Source organism: Zingiber officinale, chromosome 3B, assembly GCF_018446385.1.
Source record: "Zingiber officinale cultivar Zhangliang chromosome 3B, Zo_v1.1, whole genome shotgun sequence".
NCBI lineage: Eukaryota > Viridiplantae > Streptophyta > Magnoliopsida > Zingiberales > Zingiberaceae > Zingiber > Zingiber officinale.
The window spans coordinates 83075348-83100657 of NC_055991.1; the positions used below are offsets into that span (position 1 = coordinate 83075348).

Genomic DNA, 25310 nt, shown 5'->3' on the forward strand with positions numbered 1-25310 from the left:
TGTGTACACGTCCCGATATTAGCTATGTTGTTGGCTTAGTCAGTTGCTTCCAGTCAAACCCAGGACCGAGACACTAGAAGGCAGTAAAATGGATATTTAGATATTTGAATGCGGCAGCATATTATAGTCTCTATTTCCAAGGATCATATATGAGTCTAATAGGTTATTCAGATGCAAATTGGGTTGGGGACCTAGATGATAGAAAATCCATATCAGGCTATGCATTCTTAATTAATGGTGGCGTCATTCAGCAAGAAGCAAGCTTGTGTAGCTTTATCAACTATGAAAGCTAAATATATGGCATGTTCAACGGCTGTGCAAGAAGCAGTCTAGTTGAGAAGGTTCCTAAAGTATTTGAAAATTGATGAGGATGATAGGAGTCTAGTAACTATCTACTGTGATAGTTAAGCTGCAATAGTTTTTTCCAAGGATCCCAAATATCATAGTAAAAACAAGCATATAGCTATAAAATATAATTTTATGAGGGATATTATGGGTAAAAAAAGTGATTCTTGAGTATATCCCTACATATGTTATGCTTGTAGATCCTTTTACTAAGCCAATGACTAAAGAGTCATTTAAAGAACATGTAAAGTCTTTGGGACTTCGTAGAATGTAACAATATTGTAGTAACAATTAGATATTATGATTTGAATATGTAATGTACCATAATTTATTCAATGTATATGTTTTTTGTTACATTCATATAAGATCTCGGTAAGCATGTGGAAGGTAGAGATTGGTCCATTCATATGGACAATCATCTCTATTTATTAAGTACAAATAAAGATAAGACCATTACTTATGGGATAGCTTATGTAGCTGAGATTAAAGACAAATTCATAAGTTAATGTCACCTTGATAATTGTGTTAAGATAAGATCATTTATGCTGAATAATGATTGAAGTAAATTAACCTGCCATTTACAAAACCCGTTGAAGACCAGATTATAATTCATATGTTAAATTCAAGAATAGACACTAGGTATGTCTAGATCGAAATATGTACGATCTTAAATTTGAGGAAAACATGCGCTCTTTTTAGTAAAGAAAATGACATCGTAGCATGCGATTCATACCATATGTGCTATAGCGACAATAAGTGTAGTAGGAGAATGAATCCCTATTTGTCTACTATGTTAGACCTTTGAGATTATAAGTTAATCTCAGTTTTTTTACCCTTAGTGACTATTTAGTTGTTTACTTGAAGTTTTAATCAGTGTCTGCTACTTTAGCATGTATCCTATGACTATGGATGATTCGGTCTATGGAGCATAACAAGGAAAGTGACTAATTAGAATGAATAGATTTTAGCTAAAAAGGAAGATTAAATAGATTTACATCTTTTGATATTATTCACTGGTCAATCCATATCTGTTATGTATAGAAATGATTATGGATATTAAATATAGAACATACTCTTGACATAATAGTCATTATAAGGGATTAGAGATGTTCATAGTGATGTAAATGAAGATTATTTAATCTGGGTAAATAGCAAGATATGGATATCTCTAAGATAACGACTGTGTGCCACTGGGAGATAGGATATTTTCTAGATAAAGGCTATGTGCCACCAAGAGAGAGAGGCTAGGTGCCATTACGAGAATGTCTTTGATTCATTTAGAAGAGCGACTATGTAAGGTATAACAATCTTCTGAGCAATTATCGCTCAGTGTACTTGTTGTCGCACAAATCATTTTTCCTAAAGTATGAAATGGATGTTCTAGTATAGTCTTTGTGACTTAATTCTTTTATAGTCTTTGTGACTATATGACCTTTAGGGATTGACTTGGATGAGTAGGAGATGTTGGACGTGTGTAGGTACTGCACACATTGCCAAGTGAATGACACACGTTTCCGAGAGAGTGGGCAAGTGGTGTCCACTCTTCTCCCTATAAGAGCATCCAAGCAAATCAAAGGCAAAAGGGAAGTTCATTCACGGAAAAAAAGAGATTTGGTTTGTGGAATCGTCTAGAAGCGTTCATCATCATAACCTTCTCGCAGACGGTAAGAGGCAACTTTCTTCTCCAATTTCTTCGACAGATCACTGTAAATATTTATAGTTTTTTCATTCTTTCACAATTAAATTTCATGCATCTTAGAATCAACAAAAAATCTCATTATAATTAAAATTATTTGACATACCCTACGAGACATTATTTAATTGTTGTGATTATAATTCTTTAGGCTATTAAGTAACCATGTTTTGTGTATTAACATGTGCTTAATTTCATGCAGTATATTTACTTAGCCTTTAATCCTTTTATGATATTTATGCAATCCTATATATTGAAAATATTTCTCAATTTCAATAAAAATGTCAAATCAGATTGTCACTCTTATCGCATCTCAAATTTTAACTAGTAAAAGTTTTACTAAATGGAAAAACAACATGAGCATTCTCTTGATCAACGAAAATTACACTATGTCCTTAAGAAGGATTGTCCACCACTGCCTCTAGCCAATGCTTCTAAGGATTGTTGCAAATACTAAGTCTCATTGCTACCTGTTAGAATGAATGAAGGGCTTATAACTAAGCATGAAGCCTACCAAATTGCCAAAGGGATTATAGAATCTTTATAACTATTTGGGTGCCCTTCTTAGCAAGCTCATTATGAAGTTGTGAAAGCGATTATGAATTGTAAAATGAAGAATGGTTCTTCAGTTCATGAGCATGCACTGAAAATGATTAATCATTTTAATGAGGCTAAAATCAATAGTGCAAATATTGATGAAAAGACTCAAGTTGGCGTGATTCTGAAGACACTTTCTCTCATGTTCCTGTAATTTAGAACCAGTTGTATCATAAATCATAGGATATATAGTTTGATAGAACATCTGAATGAGCTACAAACTTATGAAACTCTTGAGATGATAAGACTAGCAAAGCAAAAGTAGCAGAGGCTAATGTAGCTATAGGGAAGGCTTCTTCTATAAAGAATAAAAAGAAGAAAAATATGAGAAAGAGGAAGGGCAAGTAAAAGATCCAAAAGAAGGGGAAGGCTACTGAACCTAAACCCAAGGGAAAATGTTTCCATTGCAACATAAATGGCTATTGAAAAAGGAACTATAAGATGTACCTTGAAGAATTGAAACAAAAGAAGAAACAAGATAAATCAGATTTACTAGTCACGGAAACATGCCTAGTTGAGAATGATTTTTCAAGATGGATAGTTGATGATTAGGAGCATCTGACCATGTTTGTGCTTCTTTACAAATGTTGGAGTCATCCAAGATCTTGAAGAGGGAACCTATGTGATGAGACTTGGTAGTAGGGAAAAATTATTTGAAATGACAATTGGGGTAATATCATCGTCATTCAAGAATAATAAATATTTGTTTTTAATAATGTTTATTTTATTCTAGGAATATTCAAAGGCAATTTGATTTCGATTTCGAAGTTGCATGAACAATTTATTTTAGTTTCTTTTGATATTGACTTTGTTTCAGTTAATAAGAATGGTATGAATATTAACCAATTTCTCATAATTTATTTCAAATCAAAATATTTGAAGTCGCTCAACTAGCCCCTAAAAGAAGAAAGATTTTTGATGAAAATAATAACATATATTTGTGGCATTTAAGACTTAATCATATTAATATAGATAGGAAGACTAGTAAAGGATGATTCTTTGAAAGAGTTAATGGTTGACACTTTATCAGTTTGTGAATCTTGTCTAGAAGGAAAAATGATCAAAAGATAATTTTCACTAAAGGTAATTAAAGAGCTAAAGCACCACTGAACATTATACATTATGATATATGTAGAACTTTGAATGTCAAAACAAGAGGAGACTATAAATATTTCATCACATTCATTGATGATTATTCAAGATATCCATGATGATTATTCAAGATATGGATATGTATACTTGATGCAAAGAAAATATGAATCTTTTGAAAAGTTTAAAATTCTGTGTTGAAGTAGAAAAGTAATTTGGTAAATCAATCAAAACCTTGAATAAGATGGAGGAGGGGAATACATGGCTTATGAATTCAAGGACCATTTCATTGAAAATGGAATATTAGCATAGCTCACGACAATTAGGACACCACAATAAAATGTGTAGCTAAAAAAAGAAATCGTACTTTACTTGACATGATGAGATTGATGTTAAGTTATTCTTCTTTGCCTACCTCATTTTGTGGTTATGTGCTGCAAATGTATGTATATATTTTGAACATTGTTCCATCTAAGTCAGTCCCTAAAACTCCCCTAGAGTTGTGGAATGGTCACAAACCTAGTTTGAGACACATTTGTATATGGTGGTGTCCAACACGTATTAAAGGGAAAAGCGGAAAAGTTAAAACATCATTCAGAAGTATGCATTTTTGTGGGTTATCCAAAGGGACAAGAGGAGGTATGTTTTATAGTGCTGCTTGAAAATAAAGTGTTTTATTAGCACAGCGGTGCCGATAAAAGGGAGATGAATTACCTACAAAATCAATTAACCCCTTCTCGATCTTTCAACTAGATTAGTAGCACAATTAAATCTAACAATAATAAAACTGAACTAAACAACTTAAAAGAAAGATTAAGAGGTTAGAATTTTACTTGATTATAGCCTAGAAGGTTGTTAATCCAAGACAACAAAAGGCACTAAAAGATCTCTTTTATTGCAGGCGGAGAAGCCTCTTACAATCATTGAAAAGATCAAAGAAATGCTAGAAAAGTATTACAAGAGTTGTAGTTCAAGTTATTCATTATTTTCTAGTTCCAAATCTTTTTATAGCCCTTGAAAAAACTCTATTTGAGGCTGGAAGGTACCTCCAAGATGATCCAAGGCGCCTTCCATGAGATGTCATAGCAAGCTTCAACCCCAAGCAAGAAAATCCATACTCTAACACCTATAATCTGGGATGGAGAAATCACCCAAAATTTTCCTACAAAAACAATCAAGATGAAGGCCAACCCATAAATCAAAGGCAAGGGTACCAACCGGGATAGTCACAAGGGTATTTTCAACAACAACATCCTCCACAAGGCTATCAATAGTAGAGAATCAAAAAGTTGCTTGAAGAGGTTCACGCAGCTCAAATGAAAATGAAAATGAAAAATAATATCAAGCAGCTCACTCAAAGAATGGACAATAATAAAAAACACCAGAAGATTCAAGATAACCAAGTTGCTCAAATTGCTTCTTCATCTATAAGAGCACCAAGTAGTTTTTTAGGAAAAGTAGATATGAATCTGATTGAACATTGTAATAGAATTAAGCTACGGAGTGGACGGACCTTGGGAGAGTGATTGCTCCTAAAGGGATTGTCACGCCCCGGGAGAGTCCTAGCCAGAAGAAATTTCGGCAACATCTCCCATGTACGGGTGGCAATCTGAAACTTTCTACATCCATCCAAATACCTCAGCCAACACGGTCGGAACAATATATATATTGTTGGGTCTTTCGGGCCGCGAAAACCACTTTTTCGCGTCGCGGAAACCCCGAAACCCCCGCCACCGGATCCGTGCGAAGAATAAAAATTGTAAAAAAAAATCTACGAGTACGAGTTTACAAACTCTAGATCTACATTAGAGTAAGAGTTTTACCCTTGATGCGTGTCTTTCGCAAATCCCGCTCGTCCAAGGTGCCGGATCTCAAGATTGTCAAAGTAGACAACCCTCTAGAAGTATCCACACGAACAACTCGATGGAGGGAGAACCTTAGAGTGTGCTAGCACTCCAAGAAGGTCTCGGCAATGGAGAGGAGAGGGAGAGAAGAATTGGAGCAAGGAAGAAGATGATGGAATAATGCCTTGAATGAAATCAATATTCCATTCATCACACAAAAGTGGCCAGCCACTATCTTGTAACTCCTCTCATTTAATGTGGCCATTAAAATGAGGAGGAGATTTGTAACCTCCATGAGGTGACACACACATGTTCTAAACATGATGATGTGGCACATCATCATTGGCCATTTAATGCCAAGTCACAAATGATGTGGCATAAAGTCAAGTCAAACTTGACTCTTCCTCTTCCTCTCAAGTCAAGTCAAATTTGACTTAATCTCTCTCATGGTTGATCTAATCCAACCATTTAATTCAAGCTAATTTAATATAATGAATCTAATTCATTTAATTAAATTGATTCAATGAGTCATAATCTAAATTAGACTCATTGAACACATGAATCAACTTGAGTCCAACTCAATTAGCCCAATTAGGATTACTCTTAATCCAATTTGATTCATCAAATGAATCTAATCCTCTTGGTTCATCATATGAACCTAATCTCCATCTAATTGTCCTTTGTGTGTGACCCTATAGGTTCTTGTAACGTTAGCAATGCCCCTAAACCCATTTAGGAGCATAAGTAATGAGCGGTATCTAGCAACACATCATTACTACCCAAGTTACAAGAATGTTGAGATCCAACATCACCTTGTGACTACTAATTGTGACTCCTCACAATATATGACAAGTGTCCTTCTATCCTAGACATCTAGATTGATCAATGTGAGGCATAGACCGTGTCATCCTCTGATCAATCTAAATCTTGAACTCTAAGTAGACTCACTAAATCAAATGAGCTCAATATCTCATATTGACTCATTTGGGCATGGCCATGCACTTCGTGGTCTCACTCTATCAAGAATATCGATGTCACTCCCATCATATAGGAGGGATAGATCCCATCTACATCACTCACATCCCTCTGCATAATTCGTTACATACCCAGTAATCGCTTTTATAGTCCACCCAGTTACGGGTGACGTTTGACGAAACCAAAGTACATAACTCCTTATGTAGGGATCCATGGTGACTTCAGGTCTAAGAACTAGTAGTCATACTAATAGCCACATGAGAAAGTATATGACACTCATATAACAATCCATGATACTTTCTCATGGCGGGTCATTCAGTATACATTCTCCAATGCATACCCATGTATCAACTTGATATCTCTATATCCATGACTTGTGAGATCAAGTCATCAAGTTGGCCTACATGCTAGTCTTATTGCATTAACATTGTCCCTGAATGTTAATACTCGACTAGGAATGATTAAGAGTAGTGTTCCTTATATCATCTCACTATCGATTCAACCAATCGATTGATATAGGTAAGAACCTTCTACTCAAGGACGCTATTATACTTAGTTTATTTGGCACCAATACAAGTAAGTATAATAACCAAAACAAATACCTTTATTTATATAAGAATATGATACAACAAGTCCATAATACAATCATCAAATGATTGGCTCTAGGGCTCTAACTAACATATATATATATATATATATATATATATATATATATATATATATATATAAACAAGCAATCACCACGCAGTTTAATAGTAAAACTAAACAAATGCAACGAATAGAAAACCAAGTCAAAAATCCTACTCAACTACACCCATAAAGCTCAAAATCGATATCCTACTCCACTACACCCATAAAACACAAATCACAACGAACTCACCTCTTCTGCCATCCAGGCAAGCATGTAGCAAAAACACATCCAAATAAAACTCATCAACAATAAAGATAACACAATATCCAAGTGTCAAAACTAGAACAAGTCTAAAAAGTACAATAGAAAAACCAAAAGATAAAACACATCCTCGCGATCTGCAGGGCACTAGCGACTGGAACTCCTCCAAACAGCCTCAACCTGAAAATAGTAAATATCCACGGGGTGAGTCAACTCCTCAGCGGGTAATATTGACATGCATAGTAAGAAAATAACAACTAGAACTAATCATCCGTACAGTCTCCTGGTATAAGAATGATAAATGCAACTGAAATAAACAAGAGAAAACTGTACTAACCAGGACCTGGTGTATGGATAATCAACCGAGAAGTATAGGAATCCTAATGCATGTCAAAAAAATACATCCATCCAATATGCAGCATACAAGTGCAACAAACACAAGCAATAAATGCATCAATGCGTATGATGCCAATGACATGTCCTGGTCACCCCTACTGTCAGTCAGTCATCTCACTCAATGGTGGGACCGAGTGGGTAGGGTTGTGACAACCGTGTACTCTACCGTCACTGCTTCTGATGAGTGACCAAGTGGATGGGATACTGTCGGAGTACACCTATCCTCCTACCCCAAATCATAAGCCAGGGAGCGCAATGCTCTCATCTCCCTGAGACAATCCAGATGAGGGATCCCTGACGTGCTACCACGCTGCGTCACGCTACCCATAAGTGGACCAGCGGAGCACAGACAGAGCAAACTGCCACACACCCTGCCTGATATACCACTAATCCATGAATGTTTGTGTGTGCAGATCCATGAAACTGGCGATGAGCTCAACAATAATGGGGCTACCAATCGCACAGCATGCAATCATGCAAGATGGTGCATGAAACTAAGCATGGGAATATCCTGAACTTATCCATCTCTACATAATATGTACCATAGGACAAAGAATCAAATAAAAGGTCTAGGTACACAGATCAGATAAGATATAAAAACCTAGATCCTGAACTTAATGAAGCATGGTTATGTCACTACCCCTATAAGCATGTATAATCAGGTAGGTACTAACATGAAGTGCATAACAAGTAACAAAACAAGCATGTAATAGGTATCAGGTAGTGACCAACCGATGCAGATAAGAAACATAATCATTACTATTTGTTAAAAACATTACTATGTATATCAAATGACAAATCTAAAAAGATAAGTCAAAGTACCCGCCTCCAATAAGAGAGGTCAACTCCGGTCCAAATCTGACGTCGAGATGCTCGTCTCGCGTCAAATTCCTACATTACCAATATAAATATATTTTATTTAGCTACAATTCTTATAAATAACTAAATAAAATCTCTAATCCTAAATTAAGGTAAAACCCTAATCACATAAAAACGTAAACCTAATTTAACCTCTTACCTCAAGTTCAGCCAAAAAGATTGCTGCCGGAAGGAGGTCCAGCCGAACCCAAGGTGAGCTGCTGGATCAAAGAGCAACCCTAGCTCTGATACCAAATAAATTGGTATCAAATAAATCTCGAAAATCGCAAAATACTAAAACCAGACATTCTATACCTGTAACAACCTGACACGCAAAGCCAACAATACAAAAACCAAGCATCAAAAACCTAGCTCTGATACCAAATAAATTGTCACGCCCCGGGAGAGTCCCTGCCAGAAGAAATTTCGACAGCATCTCCCCTGTACGGGTGACAATCTGAAACTTTCTACATCTATCCAAATACCTTGACCAACACGGCCGAAACAATATATATATATATATATATATATATATATATAAACAAGCAATCACCACGCAGTTTAATAGTAAAACTAAACAAATGCAACGAATAGAAAACCAAGTCAAAAATCCTACTCAACTACACCCATAAAGCTCAAAACCGATATCCTACTCCACTACACCCATAAAACACAAATCACAACGAACTCACCTCTTCTGTCATCCAAGCAGGCATGTAGAAAAAACATATCCAAATAAAACTCATCGACAATAAAGATAACACAATATCCAAGTGTCAAAACTAGAACAAGTCTAAAAAGTACAATAGGAAAACCAAAAGATAAAACACATCCTCATGATCTGTAGGAGACTAGCGACTGGAACTCCTCCAAACAACCTCAACCTGAAAATAGTAAATATCCATGGGGTGAGTCAACTCCTCAGCGGGTAATATTGACATGCATAGTAAGAAAATAACAATTAGCACTAATCATGCATACAGTCTCCTGGTATAAGAATGATAAATGCAACTGAAATAAACAGGAGAAAATTGTACTAACCAGGACCTGGTGTATGGATAATCAACCGAGAAGTATAGGAATCCTGTATGCATGTCAAACAAATGCATCCATTCAATATGCAGCATACAAGTGCAACAAACACAAGCAATAAATGCATCAATGCGTATGATGTCAATGACATGTCCTGGTCACCCCTACTGCCAGTCAGCCATCTCACACACGATGGTGAGACCGAGTGGGTAGGGCTGTGACAACCGTGCACTCTGTCATCACTGCTCCTGATGAGTGACCGAGTGGACGGGATGCTGTCGGAGTACACCTATCCTCCTACCCCAAATCATAAGTTGAGGAGCGCAATGCTCTCATCTCCCTGAGACAATCCAAAGAAGGGATCCCTGACGTGCTACCACGCTGCGTCATGCTACCCATGAGTGGACCAGCGGAGCACTGAAAGAGCAAATTGCCACACACACGATGGTGAGACCGAGTGGGTAGGGCTGTGACAACCATGCACTCTACCGTCACTGCTCTTGATGAGTGACCGAGTGGACGGGATGCTGTCGGAGTACACCTATCCTCCTACCCCAAATCATAAGTGAGGGAGTGCAATGCTCTCATCTCCCTGAGATAATCCAAAGGAGAGATCCCTGACGTGCTACCACACTACGTCACGCTACCCATGAGTGGACCAGCGGAGCACTGACAGAGCAAACTGCCACACACCCTGCCTGATATACCACTAACCCATGAGTGGTTGTGTGTACAGATCCATGAAACTAGCGATGAGCTCAACAATAATGGGGCTACCAATCGCACAGCATGCAATCATGCAAGATGGTGCATGATACTAAGCATGGGAATATCCTGAACTTATCCATCTCTACATAATGTTTACCATAGGACAAAGAATCAAATCAAATGTCTAGTTACACAGATCAGATAAGGTATAAAAACCTAGGTCCTGAACATATGAAGCATGGTTATGTCACTACCCCTATAAGCATATATAATCATGTATGTACTAACATGAAGTGCATAACAAGTAACAAAACAAGCATGTAACAGGTATCGGGTAGTGACCAACCGATGCAGATAAGAAACATAATCATTACTATTTGTTAAAAACATTACTATGCATATCAAATGACAAATCTAAAAAGATAAGTCAAAGTACTCGCCTCCAATAAGAGAGGTTAACTCCAGTCCAAATCTGACGTCGAGATGCTCGTCTCGCGTCAAATTCCTACGTTACCAATATAAATATATTTTATTTAGCTACAATTATTATAAATAACTAAATAAAATCTCTACCCCTAAATTAGGATAAAACCCTAATCACACATAAACGTAAACCTAATTTAACCTCTTACCTCAAGTTCAGCCAAAAAGATTGATGTCGGAAGGAGGTCCTGCCGAACCCAAGGTGAGCTTCTAGATCAAAGAGCAACCCACGCACACAAATTTCAAATCCACAGGACACAATACTTATACCTCACAGCCGTGCTTGTTGCTCCACAACACTCAACCTCACCTTACAACCCTCATCAAGTTGTTGTCCACCAACCGGATCAAGAAGAAATGATCAGAATTCAACACAACAACCTATCACCAACTAATTTCCTGCAACGACTATGCATCTTACCTCTTCTCCAATCTTATTACCTCAATCCGCAACAAAGACAAGAAGGTGCAACATCTGATCAGGAGGAAAAAGGAATGAAACTGATCCACCCCATTCCCTAAACCAGAACAAGAAGGATTAACGCAAAACAGAGCCCAATCAATCGAAATCCGGCAACACATTACCTTAAGGATCGCTGCTAGGGCACGGAAGGTGGAAGTTGTGTTGTCAAATCACAGCAGAGGGGGCTAGGGCATGACCTCCGCGATAGAGGGGCTCTGTAGCTCCAGCGATAGCTGACGGCGTCGTCAATCGGAGAAGAACCGGAGATCGACAGAGGGGAGAGATACGGGATCGAGCGACGTCGGCGCTGGGTCGGACCTGGTGGTCGGCGCTCGGACTCGTCTCATCGCCGCAACACGACTCGAGTAGGGAGAAGGCGGCGGTGTGCAGCGGGTGTGTGGCTCGGAAGGGAAAGAAAAGAGAGGGGGGCAACCAGCGAGGTTTGGGATACTGTCGGGTTCGGGAAGAAGAAGAGAATGCTTTGGCGTCACGGAAGAAAAGGGGGAAGAAGAAACTGTCCGTGTGCGGTTAGGGCAAGGGAGGAGACAGTGCGGGTGAGGCGTCGGGCACACGGGGAGGAAACGAAGGAAAACGGCGTGTGGGGAGAAAAGAAAAAGGAAAAGAATAAAACAAAAATAAAAATGAAAAGCAAACTTTTCCTCGCTTAAATGGGTAGCCTAAACAGGCTTTCCCGGGGTCCAATTTTATCCCCGTAAACTCGTCCATACGGTCTCTGAAAATTTTAGAAAAATTTCTAAAAATTCTAGAAAATTCCGTAATGGTTATTCGCCCATTTTCGGTATTTTACATTCTCCCCCACTAATAAAAATTTGGTCCCCAAATTTCGTTATCTACCATCAGCAAGTACTAACAACAGATAAAGAGTATAACTACTGAAAGGTAAATTGAACCACATACCTCAAGTAAAAAGGTGAGGGTATCGAGCTCGGATAGTATCCTCGAGCTCCCAGGTAGCCTCCTCGTCTGAATGATGTTGCCATCCAACTTTAACCAGTCGGATAGTCTTGTTCCGCAGCTGACACTCTTTCTGGTCCAGAATCTGTACCAGAACCTCCTCGTAGGTAGCGTCAGGATGAATGGGAATTGAGATATCTGTCAGCACATGTGTCAGGTCAGGTATGTATCTCCTTAGCATAGATATGTTGAATACATCGTGGACGCCTGCCAGGAATGGTGGTAGTGTCAGACGATAAGCTACGGCTCCAATCCTCTCCAGGATCTGGAAAGGGTCAATGTACCGTGGAGCTAGCTTACCTCTGAGGCCAAATCTCTTCATCCCTTTCATGGGTGAAACTCGTAGAAATACATGGTCACCAGTAGAGAACTCCAGGGGTCTCCGTCTCCGATCAGCATAACTCTTCTGACGGTCCTGCGCCTCTAACATCCTCCGTCTGATAGTACGGACCAACTCTACCTCATGCTGAGCTCTATGAGGTCCCAACAGCTGGGCCTCTCCAACCTCATCCCAGAGGGTGGGTGTCCGACAAGGCCTACCATACAACGCTTCAAACAGTGTCATCTGGATAGCCGAATGAAAGATGTTGTTGTAGGCAAACTCTACCAATGGCAAATGGTCCTCCCAACTGCCTCCGAAATCCAATACACAAGATCTCAGTAAGTCCTCTAGAATCTGAATGGTCCGCTCTGACTGTCCATCTGTCTGCGGATGGAAAGCTATACTGAAACGGAGCTGAGTGCCTAAGGCCTGCTGCAGACTCTGTCAAAATTGAGACGTGAACCGTGGGTCTTTATCCGAAATAATACTCAGAGGAACACCATGTAATCTGATGATCTCTCGGCAATATAGATCTTCCAATTGATCCAGGGAATCAGTCTTCCGGATCACTAAGATGTGCGCAGATTTGGTTAATCGATCAACGATTACCCAAATCACGTCATGGCCTCGATGTGTCCTAGGCAAACCCACCACAAAGTCCATAGTAATGTGTTCCCATTTCCACTCAGGAATAGGAATTCGTTGAAGTAATTCGGCAAGTCTCTGGTGCTCAACCTTCACCTGCTGACAGACAAGACATCTAGCTACGAATTCCGCGATGTCTTTCTTCATACCGTTCCACCAGTAGGAACGCCTCAAATCTCGATACATGTGGGTCCCACTTGGGTGGATAACAAATCGAGAGCGATGAGCCTCTTGAAGTAGCTCCTGTAAGACCGGGTGAGACTGGGGTACGCATAATCTACCTCAGAAATATATAATACACTCCTCATCTCGTGCGAACTTGTTCTGTTGCCCGGAAGCTATCTGGTTGCCAATGAACTGAAAATGTTGATCACCGGCTTGGGCCTCTCGGATCCTAGTCCTAATCGACGGCTGAGCAACCATGGTAACAAGAATACCCTGCTTTGTCTGTCCCTGCTCCTCAAGGCTTAACTCGGAGAAACCCTGAATCAAGTTTGTGACTGAAGCTCGGTGGCAAGCCAAAGTCCCTCTGGACTTCCTGCTGAGTGCATCGGCAACCACATTAGCTTTCCCCGGGTGGTAGCTAATGGTATAATCATAATCTTTCAGGAACTCCATCTATCTCCTCTGTCGGAGATTAAGTTCCTTCTGGGTGAAAATATATTTGAGACTCTTATGATCCATAAGAATCTCAAAGGTAATGTCGTACAGATGATGTTACCAAATCTTCAAAGCAAAGATGACGGCGACTAACTCCAAATCATGTACTGGGTAGTTCTTCTCATGTTCCTTCAACTAACGAGAAGCATAGGAGACTACCCTACCATACTGCATTAGGATAGCGCCCAAACCCTGAAGAGATGCGTCGGTGTATAGCACGAATCCGTCCTCTCCAGAGGGTAAAACCAAAATCGGAGCCGACACTAATCTCCACTTCAGCTCCTAGAAGCTGGTCTCACAATCTTCAGTCCAAGTGAACTTCACGCCTTTCCTGGTCAAGCGTGTCAGCGGCATAGCAATCTGAGAGAAACCCTCGACGAACCGTCTGTAATATCCTACTAGTCCCAGAAAACTAGGAATCTCCTATACTGATTTCGGCTGCTCCCAACTGGTGACAGCCTCGATCTTCTGAGGGTCTACTGAAATACCTCGACTAGAGACCACATGTCCCAGAAAGCCGACTAAGGATAGCCAGAAAGTACACTTGCTAAACTTCGCGTACAACTGATGTCGTCGAAGAGTCTCCAAGACTGTGCAAAGATGCTGCGCATGTTCCTCCTTGGAACGCGAGTAGACCAATATGTCATCGATGAAAATGATAAAAAACTGATCAAGATACTCCAAGAAGACGCGGTTCATCAAATCCATAAACACCATTGGAGTATTGGTAAGCCCAAATGACATTACCAAAAACTCATAATGGTCGTATCTGGTACGAAATGCTGTCTTCTGAATATCAGATTCTATGACTCTCAGCTAATGATATCCAGATTGTAGATCAATCTTAGAATACACTGATATACCTCTGAGTTGATCAAACAAATCCTCGATCCAAGGTAAGGGGTACTTATTTCTGACGGTCATTGCATTCAGCTGTCTGTAGTCAATGCACAACCTCAGTGTACCATCCTTTTTCTTGACAAATAATACCGGAGAACCCCATGGAGAAGCACTAGGGCGTATAAATCCCTTGTCTAAAAGCTCCTGGAGTTGAACCTTCAGTTCTTTCAACTCTTTTGGTGTCATACGGTAAGTAGCTTTTGATGTCGGCGAGGTTCCCAGAATCAACTCAATAACAAACTCCACTTGCCTTCTGGAAGGCAACCCTAGTAGCTCCTCTCGAAATACATCCAGATACTCTCGGACTATTGGAACGTCGGAGAGCTGCGAACTACTACTGTCGTTGGTACTAATCAAAGATAACAGAAAACCCTGACCACAATGTGACAGCAGCTTCTAAGCCTGAATCGCCGAAATGGTCGATATGCCATCATCTCTTATGCCAGTGAAATCCCACGAGGGTTGGTTCGGAGGCCAAAATGTGACCACCCTCGTCTGACAATCAACAGTGGCATGATATGCTGACAAATAGTCCATGCCAAGAATAATATCGAACTCGACTATTTCTAGTACCAAAAGATCTACCGTAAGTATCTGATTGCCAAAGTCTAACGGGCAACCTTTGACCTCCTGGGTGACGTCGAAAGCATCACCGGATGGTAGAGAGATGGTCAGTCACTGCAGTCTGAATGTGGGTAATCTACCAATCTCCCTCATAAAGGCACGAGATATAAAAGAATGCGAGCTACCAGAGTCTATTAGCATATCAGTAGATAAGGCATAAATGGAAATCGTACCGCAGAAAATGAATCTGTTGGCTCGCTGTGCATCCTCTTTGGTGGTCGCATGAATACGTGCAGTCTCTGGCAAAGGAAGAGGTGGTAACGCTGCCAGCGGCTGCTACATCTGGGCAGATACTGTACTAGTAGCTGAGACTGCGTCTGGTACTGAACCAGTGGCTGGGGCTGCCAATACTAGGCTAAAGGCTGAGGCTGCAGCTGATACTGGGTCCCACAACTGAACTCTGTGGTACCATAAAGGTGCCGGAGTGCTCATGTCCATGCATGCCATATGCAGCTGCTGCAAGGGGGCGGACATCTGCTGACGACGTGAAGATTTGGCTCTCTGCCCTCCTCGCTGAGTCCCTGACTGACTGTGTTGTCCTCCCTGAACAGTAACTCCGGAGGCAATATGCTGAGACTCAGCGGACAATCTTGGCTCTAATGCCCAGGCAGTTTGCAATAATAGCAAACTGACTATCCCAGAGAGAAGGCTGAGGTGATGTGGTCTCTGGACCCACATCGGAAATAGTGAATGTCGCTGGCATGTTGTTTCCGATTCTGCTGAGGAGACAGGAAACGTCATGAGGAAGACTGCCCTGACTTCTAAGGCCGACCAGATGCCCCAGAAGTACCCTGCCCTGGCCGACTGCGACCACTCTACTGCTGTGTAGCCTGTGTCAGCTGGATTTGTCCTGATGTATGATCCGTCTGTTTCCTTTTCTTGTCCGGATATGCTCTCTGCTGCGTTGACTCAATCATAAGAGCTATGTCCAATGACTCCAAATAAGACAAATTCCTAAAGCCGGCAAGCTTGACTTGCAGATGTCCATCCAATCCCTGAATAAGCTGATGCATATGGGAACTGTCCTCAGCAACTAGTTCTGGACAAAGTCTAGCTAACCGATTAAACTCGGCATTGTACTCTGTCACTGATCGGTTGTTTTGTCGCAGACTCAAAAAATCCTGACGACGAGTCATCTGATAGGCCCGTGGAAAGTAACGGCTCTCAAAAGCCTCTCTGAATCTGGCCCAGGTGATGTTCTGCTCGCCTATGACGGAACGCTGCATAACCCACCAAGTGTCGGCCTCGTCCCGTAAATGGAAAGCAGCCAGCTCCGCTTTCTCCTACTCGGAACAAGCCATGTAGAAGAAGGTCCGCTCCATGGTCTCTAACCAGGACTGGGCCACACTCAGATCAGTCTCTTCTCGGAAGAGTGTGAATCGACTCTTCATCGACTCTGCCAATGCTGGGATCCGAGCTCGTGCCATGACAATATCTGTGAGGTGGGTAGGGACGGCTGCTGGAACTGACAGAACCACTAGGAGCTGGTGCTACAGGTAGTACCACTGGATAGACCGGGGGAGGTACTCCCGGTGCTGCTGCATAAACTGAGGCATATGCCGCCGGTGGCACTGCAGGGTCAACATAGGTGGTCATGGCTGGAGGTCCGGTGGGTGGTACTGAATGTGGAGCAACTGGTACCATTGGTGCAGGTGCTGGGTACACTATAGGTCCAAGAGGCGGTGGTGCCTGGTACGCCGTAGGCTCAATCGGTGCAGGTGCAATACCCCTGGTGGTACCGTAAATACGGTAGGGGTGGGTATAACGGTGCAACCGAGGTAGGTACCACTAAAGGAGCCATCGGGGTCTGAGAGCCCAACGCGCCCGTAGTATCCTAAGTCTGTCCCTGACCGACAGGCTCAAACCCAGTAGGGATCTCTGGCGAGTCTGTTGCCAGAGATTCTAAAGTCCTCTTACGTGGCCGTCCAGCACCACGTCTCGCAGCTACTCGTGTAGATCTCCTCATATCTGTTAAGTTATAACACAAATATCACTACAAGTATAAAAATTATAAAATTACCTTTATAACTATTTGTCGTCTGGAGATGTTCCGTCGCTATCCAGTCCCCCTTTTATAACCTCGGAATTCTGTACGAGAAAATCAACGAAAATCCATACTAATCCAAAACGGAATTCTGAAACACAAACATAAAGAAAATTCGTACAAATCCGAAAATACCAGTTTGACTCGCAAACCTAGCTCTGATACCAAATAAATTGGTATCAAATAAATCTCGAAAATCGCAAAATACTAAAACCAGACATTCTATACCTGTAACAACCTGACACGCAAAGCCAACAATACAAAAACCAAGCATCAAAAACCTAGCTCTGATACCAAATAAATTGTCACGCCCCGGGAGAGTCCCTGCCAGAAGAAATTTCGACAGCATCTCCCCTGTACGGGTGACAATCTGAAACTTTCTACATCTATCCAAATACCTTGACCAACACGGCCGAAACAATATATATATATATATATATATATATATATATATATATATATATATAAACAAGCAATCACCACGCAGTTTAATAGTAAAACTAAACAAATGCAACGAATAGAAAACCAAGTCAAAAATCCTACTCAACTACACCCATAAAGCTCAAAACCGATATCCTACTCCACTACACCCATAAAACACAAATCACAACGAACTCACATCTTCTATCATCCAAGCAGGCATGTAGAAAAAACATATCCAAATAAAACTCATCGACAATAAAGATAACACAATATCCAAGTGTCAAAACTAGAACAAGTCTAAAAAGTACAATAGGAAAACCAAAAGATAAAACACATCCTCACGATCTGTAGGAGACTAGCGACTGGAACTCCTCCAAACAACCTCAACCTGAAAATAGTAAATATCCATGGGGTGAGTCAACTCCTCAGCGGGTAATATTGACATGCATAGTAAGAAAATAACAATTAGCACTAATCATGCATACAGTCTCCTGGTATAAGAATGATAAATGCAACTGAAATAAACAGGAGAAAATTGTACTAACCAGGACCTGGTGTATGGATAATCAACCGAGAAGTATAGGAATCCTGTATGCATGTCAAACAAATGCATCCATTCAATATGCAGCATACAAGTGCAACAAACACAAGCAATAAATGCATCAATGCGTATGATGTCAATGACATGTCCTGGTCACCCCTACTGCCAGTCAGTCATCTCACACACGATGGTGAGACCGAGTGGGTAGGGCTGTGACAACCGTGCACTCTGTCATCACTGCTCCTGATGAGTGACCGAGTGGACGGGATGCTGTCGGAGTACACCTATCCTCCTACCCCAAATCATAAGTGGAGGAGCGCAAAGCTCTCATCTCCCTGAGACAATCCAAAGAAGGGATCCCTGACGTGCTATCACGCTGCGTCATGCTACCCATGAGTGGACCAGCGGAGCACTGAAAGAGCAAATTGCCACACACACGATGGTGAGACCGAGTGGGTAGGGCTGTGACAACCATGCACTCTTCCGTCACTGCTCTTGATGAGTGACCGAGTGGACGGGATGCTATCGGAGTACACCTATCCTCCTACCCCAAATCATAAGTGAGGGAGTGCAATGCTCTCATCTCCCTGAGATAATCCAAAGGAGAGATCCCTGACGTGCTACCACACTACGTCACGCTACCCATGAGTGGACCAGCGGAGCACTGACAGAGCAAACTGCCACACACCCTGCCTGATATACCACTAACCCATGAGTGGTTGTGTGTACAGATCCATGAAACTAGCGATGAGCTCAACAATAATGGGGCTACCAATCGCACAGCATGCAATCATGCAAGATGGTGCATGATACTAAGCATGGGAATATCCTGAACTTATCCATCTCTACATAATGTTTACCATAGGACAAAGAATCAAATCAAATGTCTAGTTACACAGATCAGATAAGGTATAAAAACCTAGGTCCTGAACATATGAAGCATGGTTATGTCACTACCCCTATAAGCATATATAATCATGTATGTACTAACATGAAGTGCATAACAAGTAACAAAACAAGCATGTAACAGGTATCGGGTAGTGACCAACCGATGCAGATAAGAAACATAATCATTACTATTTGTTAAAAACATTACTATGCATATCAAATGACAAATCTAAAAAGATAAGTCAAAGTACTCGCCTCCAATAAGAGAGGTTAACTCCAGTCCAAATCTGACGTCGAGATGCTCGTCTCGCGTCAAATTCCTACGTTACCAATATAAATATATTTTATTTAGCTACAATTATTATAAATAACTAAATAAAATCTCTACCCCTAAATTAGGATAAAACCCTAATCACACATAAACGTAAACCTAATTTAACCTCTTACCTCAAGTTCAGCCAAAAAGATTGATGTCGGAAGGAGGTCCTGCCGAACCCAAGGTGAGCTTCTAGATCAAAGAGCAACCCACGCACACAAATTTCAAATCCACAGGACACAATACTTATACCTCACAGCCGTGCTTGTTGCTCCACAACACTCAACCTCACCTTACAGCCCTCATCAAGTTGTTGTCCACCAACCAGATCAAGAAGAAATGATCAGAATTCAACACAACAACCTATCACCAACTAATTTCTAGCAACGACTATGCATCTTACCTCTTCTCCAATCTTATTACCTCAATCCACAGCAAAGATGAGAAGGTGCAATATCTGATCAGGAGGAAAAAGGAATGAAACTGATCCACCCCATTCCCTAAATCAGAACAAGAAGGATTAACGCAGAACAGAGCCCAATCAATAGAAATCCGGTGACACCTTACCTTAAGGATCGCTGCTAGGGCACTCAAATCACAACAGAGGGGGCTAGGGCATGACCTCCGCGATAGAGGGGCTCCGCAACTCCGGTGATAGCCGACGGCGTCGTCGATCGGAGAAGAACCAAAGATTGATAGAGGGGAGAGGCGCGGGATCGAGCGGCGTCGGCGCTAGGTCAGACCTAGTGGCCGACACTCGGACTCGTCTCATCGCCGCAACATGACTCGAGTAGGGAGAAGGCGGAGGTGTGCAGCGGATGTGTGGCTCGGAAGGGAAAGAAAGAGAGGGGGACAACCGGCGAGGTTTGGGAGATTATCGGGTTCAGGAAGAAGAAGAGAATGCTTTGGCATCACGGAAGAAAAAGGGGAAGAATAAACCATCCGTGTGCGGTTAGGGCAAGGGAGGAGATGGCGCGGGTGAGGCGTCGGGCACACGGGGAGGAAATGAAGGAAAACGGCGTGTGGGGAGAAAAAAAAAAGGAAAAGAATAAAAGAAAAGCAAAGTTTTCCTCACTTAAATGGGTAGCCTAAACAGGTTTTCCCAAGGCCCAATTTTATCCCCGTAAACTCGTCCATACGGTCTCCGAAAATTCTAGAAAAATTTCTAAAAATTCTAGAAAATTTCGTAATGGTTATTTGCCCATTTTCGGTATTTTACAAATAATTTGAAAGAGCTCTCTCCTCCCTCACTTAACCTAGCTAAGATTCAAGATGATGAGAAGATTATCAAAAAGGTTGAAGAGACTCTTCCACCACCACCCCAAAGTCAAACAGTCCTTTTTCTACAAAGATTAGCTATGACAAAGAAGAATGAAGAATTCAGTAAATATTTAGAGAGAATTAAAGAGCTTTGCATTGAGGTACCATTGATAGATGTAATTTATCAAATGCCAAAGTTTGCTAAGTTTTTCAAAGAGATAACAACTACCCAAAGAAAGAAAGAAAGAAGGGCATGTGACCATAGCATTAACTAAAAAATGTAGCGCGTTGATCCTAAACATGTTACCACCCAAGCTACAAGACCCCAGAAGTTTCTCCATCCCTTGCAAGATAGGGACCACTATTTTTTAAAACCCTTTCTGTGATTTGGAGGCAAGTATTAGCCTCATTTCCTATTCTATTTGAAATAAGCTAGGTCTGAGAGACTTTAAACTCACCACTATGGCATTGCAATTAGTCGATCATTCATGCAGGTAGCCTATAGGTATAATTGAAGACGTGCCAATAGAGGTGAGTGGGTGCATCATACCCATTGATTTGGTGGTGCTTGGTATGGTAGAAGACCTAAAAATCCCAATCATATTGGGACAATCATTCCTTATTACTACAGGAGTTGTGATTGATGTTAAAAATCACAGGCTATCTTGGTAATAGGTAAGGAAATGTTAGAATTTAAATTGTCTAAATCTTTTAACCATGTCAATAATAGGGTGGATGCTCACCAACTGGAAGAATGGAATTTCCATCCTTATGGGAAACTGTTGGATGTTGTTCCTAGTCCGACAATGGAGGAATGGAGACTCCTAAATATAAGCCAAAAATATGTCTGCCCACGAAGGGAAAGGATGAAGGAAGAGCTTGAAGCAGCAACCTTAGGAGGGGAAGCCTCTAAGGATATAATCTGTATCAATGGAGGATGGTGTAACGCCCGCCCTCCCTGCTAATCCTAAGGGACGGGGCTACGATACTCTATGTACAAATTACAGCGGAAGACTTAAAATGATTTTCTTAGTTTAATAAAAACTTTTCTTTTATTTCCTTTTCATCAAATCCGAACTACACTATCATGGCCTTAATAATATGATATCAAAATTTGTAGAAGCATAACATCAAATCACACATACGATACTACAATTCATGATAACAAAGCATAGTTCTTTAAAAGTTTTTAAAGCAGGTTCTTATTTGGTTGTCTAGCCACTGCCACACACACCTCCTTGCCCCTCCTGCTGCTCCTCTAGCTCATCCAGCTTTTTCCTTTATCTGTGGTACAAGGACAGTAAGCTGTGAGCACTCATGGCTCAGTAAGTTCCTTTCCTACTCACTAAAACCGAAAATCATAGTATAATCAAAGAATGTCTCAACATGACATCATTTCAATTAGTCATGACATAATGTAACATACTCTTTTAAGCATATCATGCAACATGAAGAAATCATAACTAGTCATGGCATATCATAGCGTAAGCATAGCATGAAGTATAACATAATCTTATCTAACCATGACATATCATCATAAGGAGTCATGGCATATCCTACACATGGACATATCATGAAACATAACATAATCATATCTAACCGTGGCATATCATAAATCATCATAAGGTATATGCAATATGATTTTGGAAAACATGTATCCGAAAAACATGTGTATGTCTCATGACCTTTAAAACCATTTCTTCTTACATATATATACTTGAACATAATCTCAACTTAAAGGGGATCCCGGCTATGTACCACTTACATATTACGCGCAACCTATGTAGGTCCAAGGTAGCAAGTCTTGAACCCTACAAGGCAAACATACTAGGCCCGAGTCTTACTCCATCGACCTAGGGGCACTTAGGAGTCCATCCCTAACGAGGCCCGAGTCTTATTCCATCGACCCCGGGGCGCTTATGGAGCCCACCCTTGGTACAAGCCATATAAAGTAAAGTACATGTCATACTTATACATATCATACATCATAAAAGCATGCATCACTTAGGCACACATCATATCATAAAAGTATGCATCACTTAGGCATACATCATATCATAAAGGTATGTATCACTTAGGCATACATCATGTCATAAAGGTATGCATCACTTAGGCATACATCATACCATAAAAATATGCATCACTTAGGCATACATCATATCATAACAATATGCATCACTTAGGCATACATTATATCATAACAATATGCATCACTTAGGCATAGATCATAAAAACATGCATATTTTAAGCATAAAGCATATCATCAAGCATGCATAATTTAACCACATAGAATATCATGAAAGCATGCATATTTTAAGCACTTAACGTAGCATCAAAGCATGCATAATTTAACCACATATCATAACATAAAGCATGCATATTTTAAACACTTAATATAGCATCAAAGCATGCATAATTTAACCACATATCATAACATAAAGCATGCATATTTTAAACTCATATCATATCATCAAAGCATGCATAATTTTCCCATATATCATAACATAAAGCATGCATATTCTAAACTCATAACATATCGTAGAAATTCTCATCTTGTATAGCTCACAAGCATACATGTCTAAGCATAAAAGTGTATCATGTGCTCATCCAATCATAAGGAACAATGTAACATGATTAACTTGGGTACTAAGCTTCCTAATCCCTTGTGTTCTTATCTTGGCCGAAACCCTCTTAGGTGCCAATTTAGGTTTTAAACAACATCCAAGCATGTAGAACCTAATTCATCCACATATCATTTTCATAGGAAGTATTATAAACAAGATTTACTTGGACTCTAAGTTCTCCAAGTCCTTGAACCTCATTTGGCGGAACCTTAACAAATGTGAAACAAGGTTCTAAATAACATAAAGCATGGAAACCTTAACCATATTTATAGCATTTGTTTGAAGGAATATGGTAAGCACAATTGAGTTAGTTCCTAACTCCTTTAAGCCCTTAAAATTATGTCTTGGCCGAAACTTACAAGTACTCATTTAGGGTTTCAAGCAAGCATACAAGCATGTAAACTTACTCTAACATCATGTATAAATTCATAAGTGGCCTCATACAAGTAGTCATGGCCGAAACTTCCCTTAGCATCAATTTAGGTCACTAACAACATATAGCATGTAAATTTTAGCTTTCTACATTTCATATTTCATGGAGAGTGACATGAGCATGTTCAAGTAAGTTATAGGGTTTCTAAAGCATGTATTCCCTTCATGACCGAGACTCAAAGGTGTCCACTTGAATCATAGTTAAATATATAAGCATGTGAACACAATCAACACGTTATCTCAATTTCATAAGAAGCATCTTTAACACATGAGGTCTAAATTTTAAGGTTTCTAGGTCTTTAAACCCTACATGGCCGAACCTCATCAAGCATGGAATTTGTTCAAATGGCATAAAAGCATAGAAAGTCATAACACATTTCATAACATGTATAAAAGTCAAGCACTATAAGCATACATTCAAGTTGTGTCTTAGGTTTCCTAGGTTTTTCCTTTCTTTATCTCATAGCATATGTTTGGCCGAAACTTTCCAAGTCTTTAAACTAGGTTTTAGGTGGCCTAAAGTATGAAAAACCTAAACAAGTTTTATGGAAAAAATATTAACGAAACTATACTTACAAGTTTGGTTCACAAACAAGCTAGGACCCTTGTGGTCTTAATTAACATATATCATGCAACCAATTTTCCTATACTCTAATTAAGCATGGGAGCATCAAACAACTTTCATATCTTATTGTCATGGAAGTTTTGAGCATGTTAAAAATCTGTTTAAGCTATTCTAAAGCATCCACCTTACCATGGCCGAAACTTTAGAAGTGATGTTCATGAGTTTCTATCAACATACAAGCATGCAACTCTTTAAGAAACTCTATATTCTATCATATAAACATGGTAAGTTTAAATTCAAAGTCTTCCTAACCCTAAACCCTTCCTTGGCCGAAACTTGTGAGTGGGATACTTTTGGTTCCAAGTAACCTTCAAGTATGAAAACGATAATGGATCCTTAACCATTTATTTAGGGGGTTTTGTGCAAGTTAGGTAAACAATTAAATTCCCTAGCCCTTACAAAACCTTTTTGGCCAAAACTCTAGGGTTAGATACATCCCTAATCCAACATCACATATATATAAAAATATGAGAGAAAACCTTCTTACAAAGCATAGAAAACTTATCATGAATCAAAGCTTATATTAAACATTCCTAGGATCAACAAGTCCTTTCTTTGGCCGAGTTTTCACAACTTTGTTTCTAGGTTTTAAAATCCTCATAAAATCCAAAAACACATTAAATTCCCTTGTACCATAGGTGAGGGGAAGCTTACAT

General features: G+C 40.2%; 1 protein-coding gene across 1 annotated transcript in view; it reads right to left on the reverse strand.

Annotated features, from left to right (window-relative positions):
- Positions 1-15777: 15777 nt before the first annotated feature.
- Positions 15778-25310, reverse strand: part of LOC122054976 (short-chain dehydrogenase TIC 32, chloroplastic-like) — a 75000-nt gene continuing 65467 nt past the window's right edge. The window contains exons 9-10 of the mRNA XM_042616382.1: positions 17774-17783; positions 15778-16400 (exon numbers count right to left, since the gene is read on the reverse strand). Coding sequence (XP_042472316.1) covers positions 15778-16400; positions 17774-17783 — 633 coding nt within the window. The remainder of the gene's footprint in view (positions 16401-17773; positions 17784-25310) is intronic.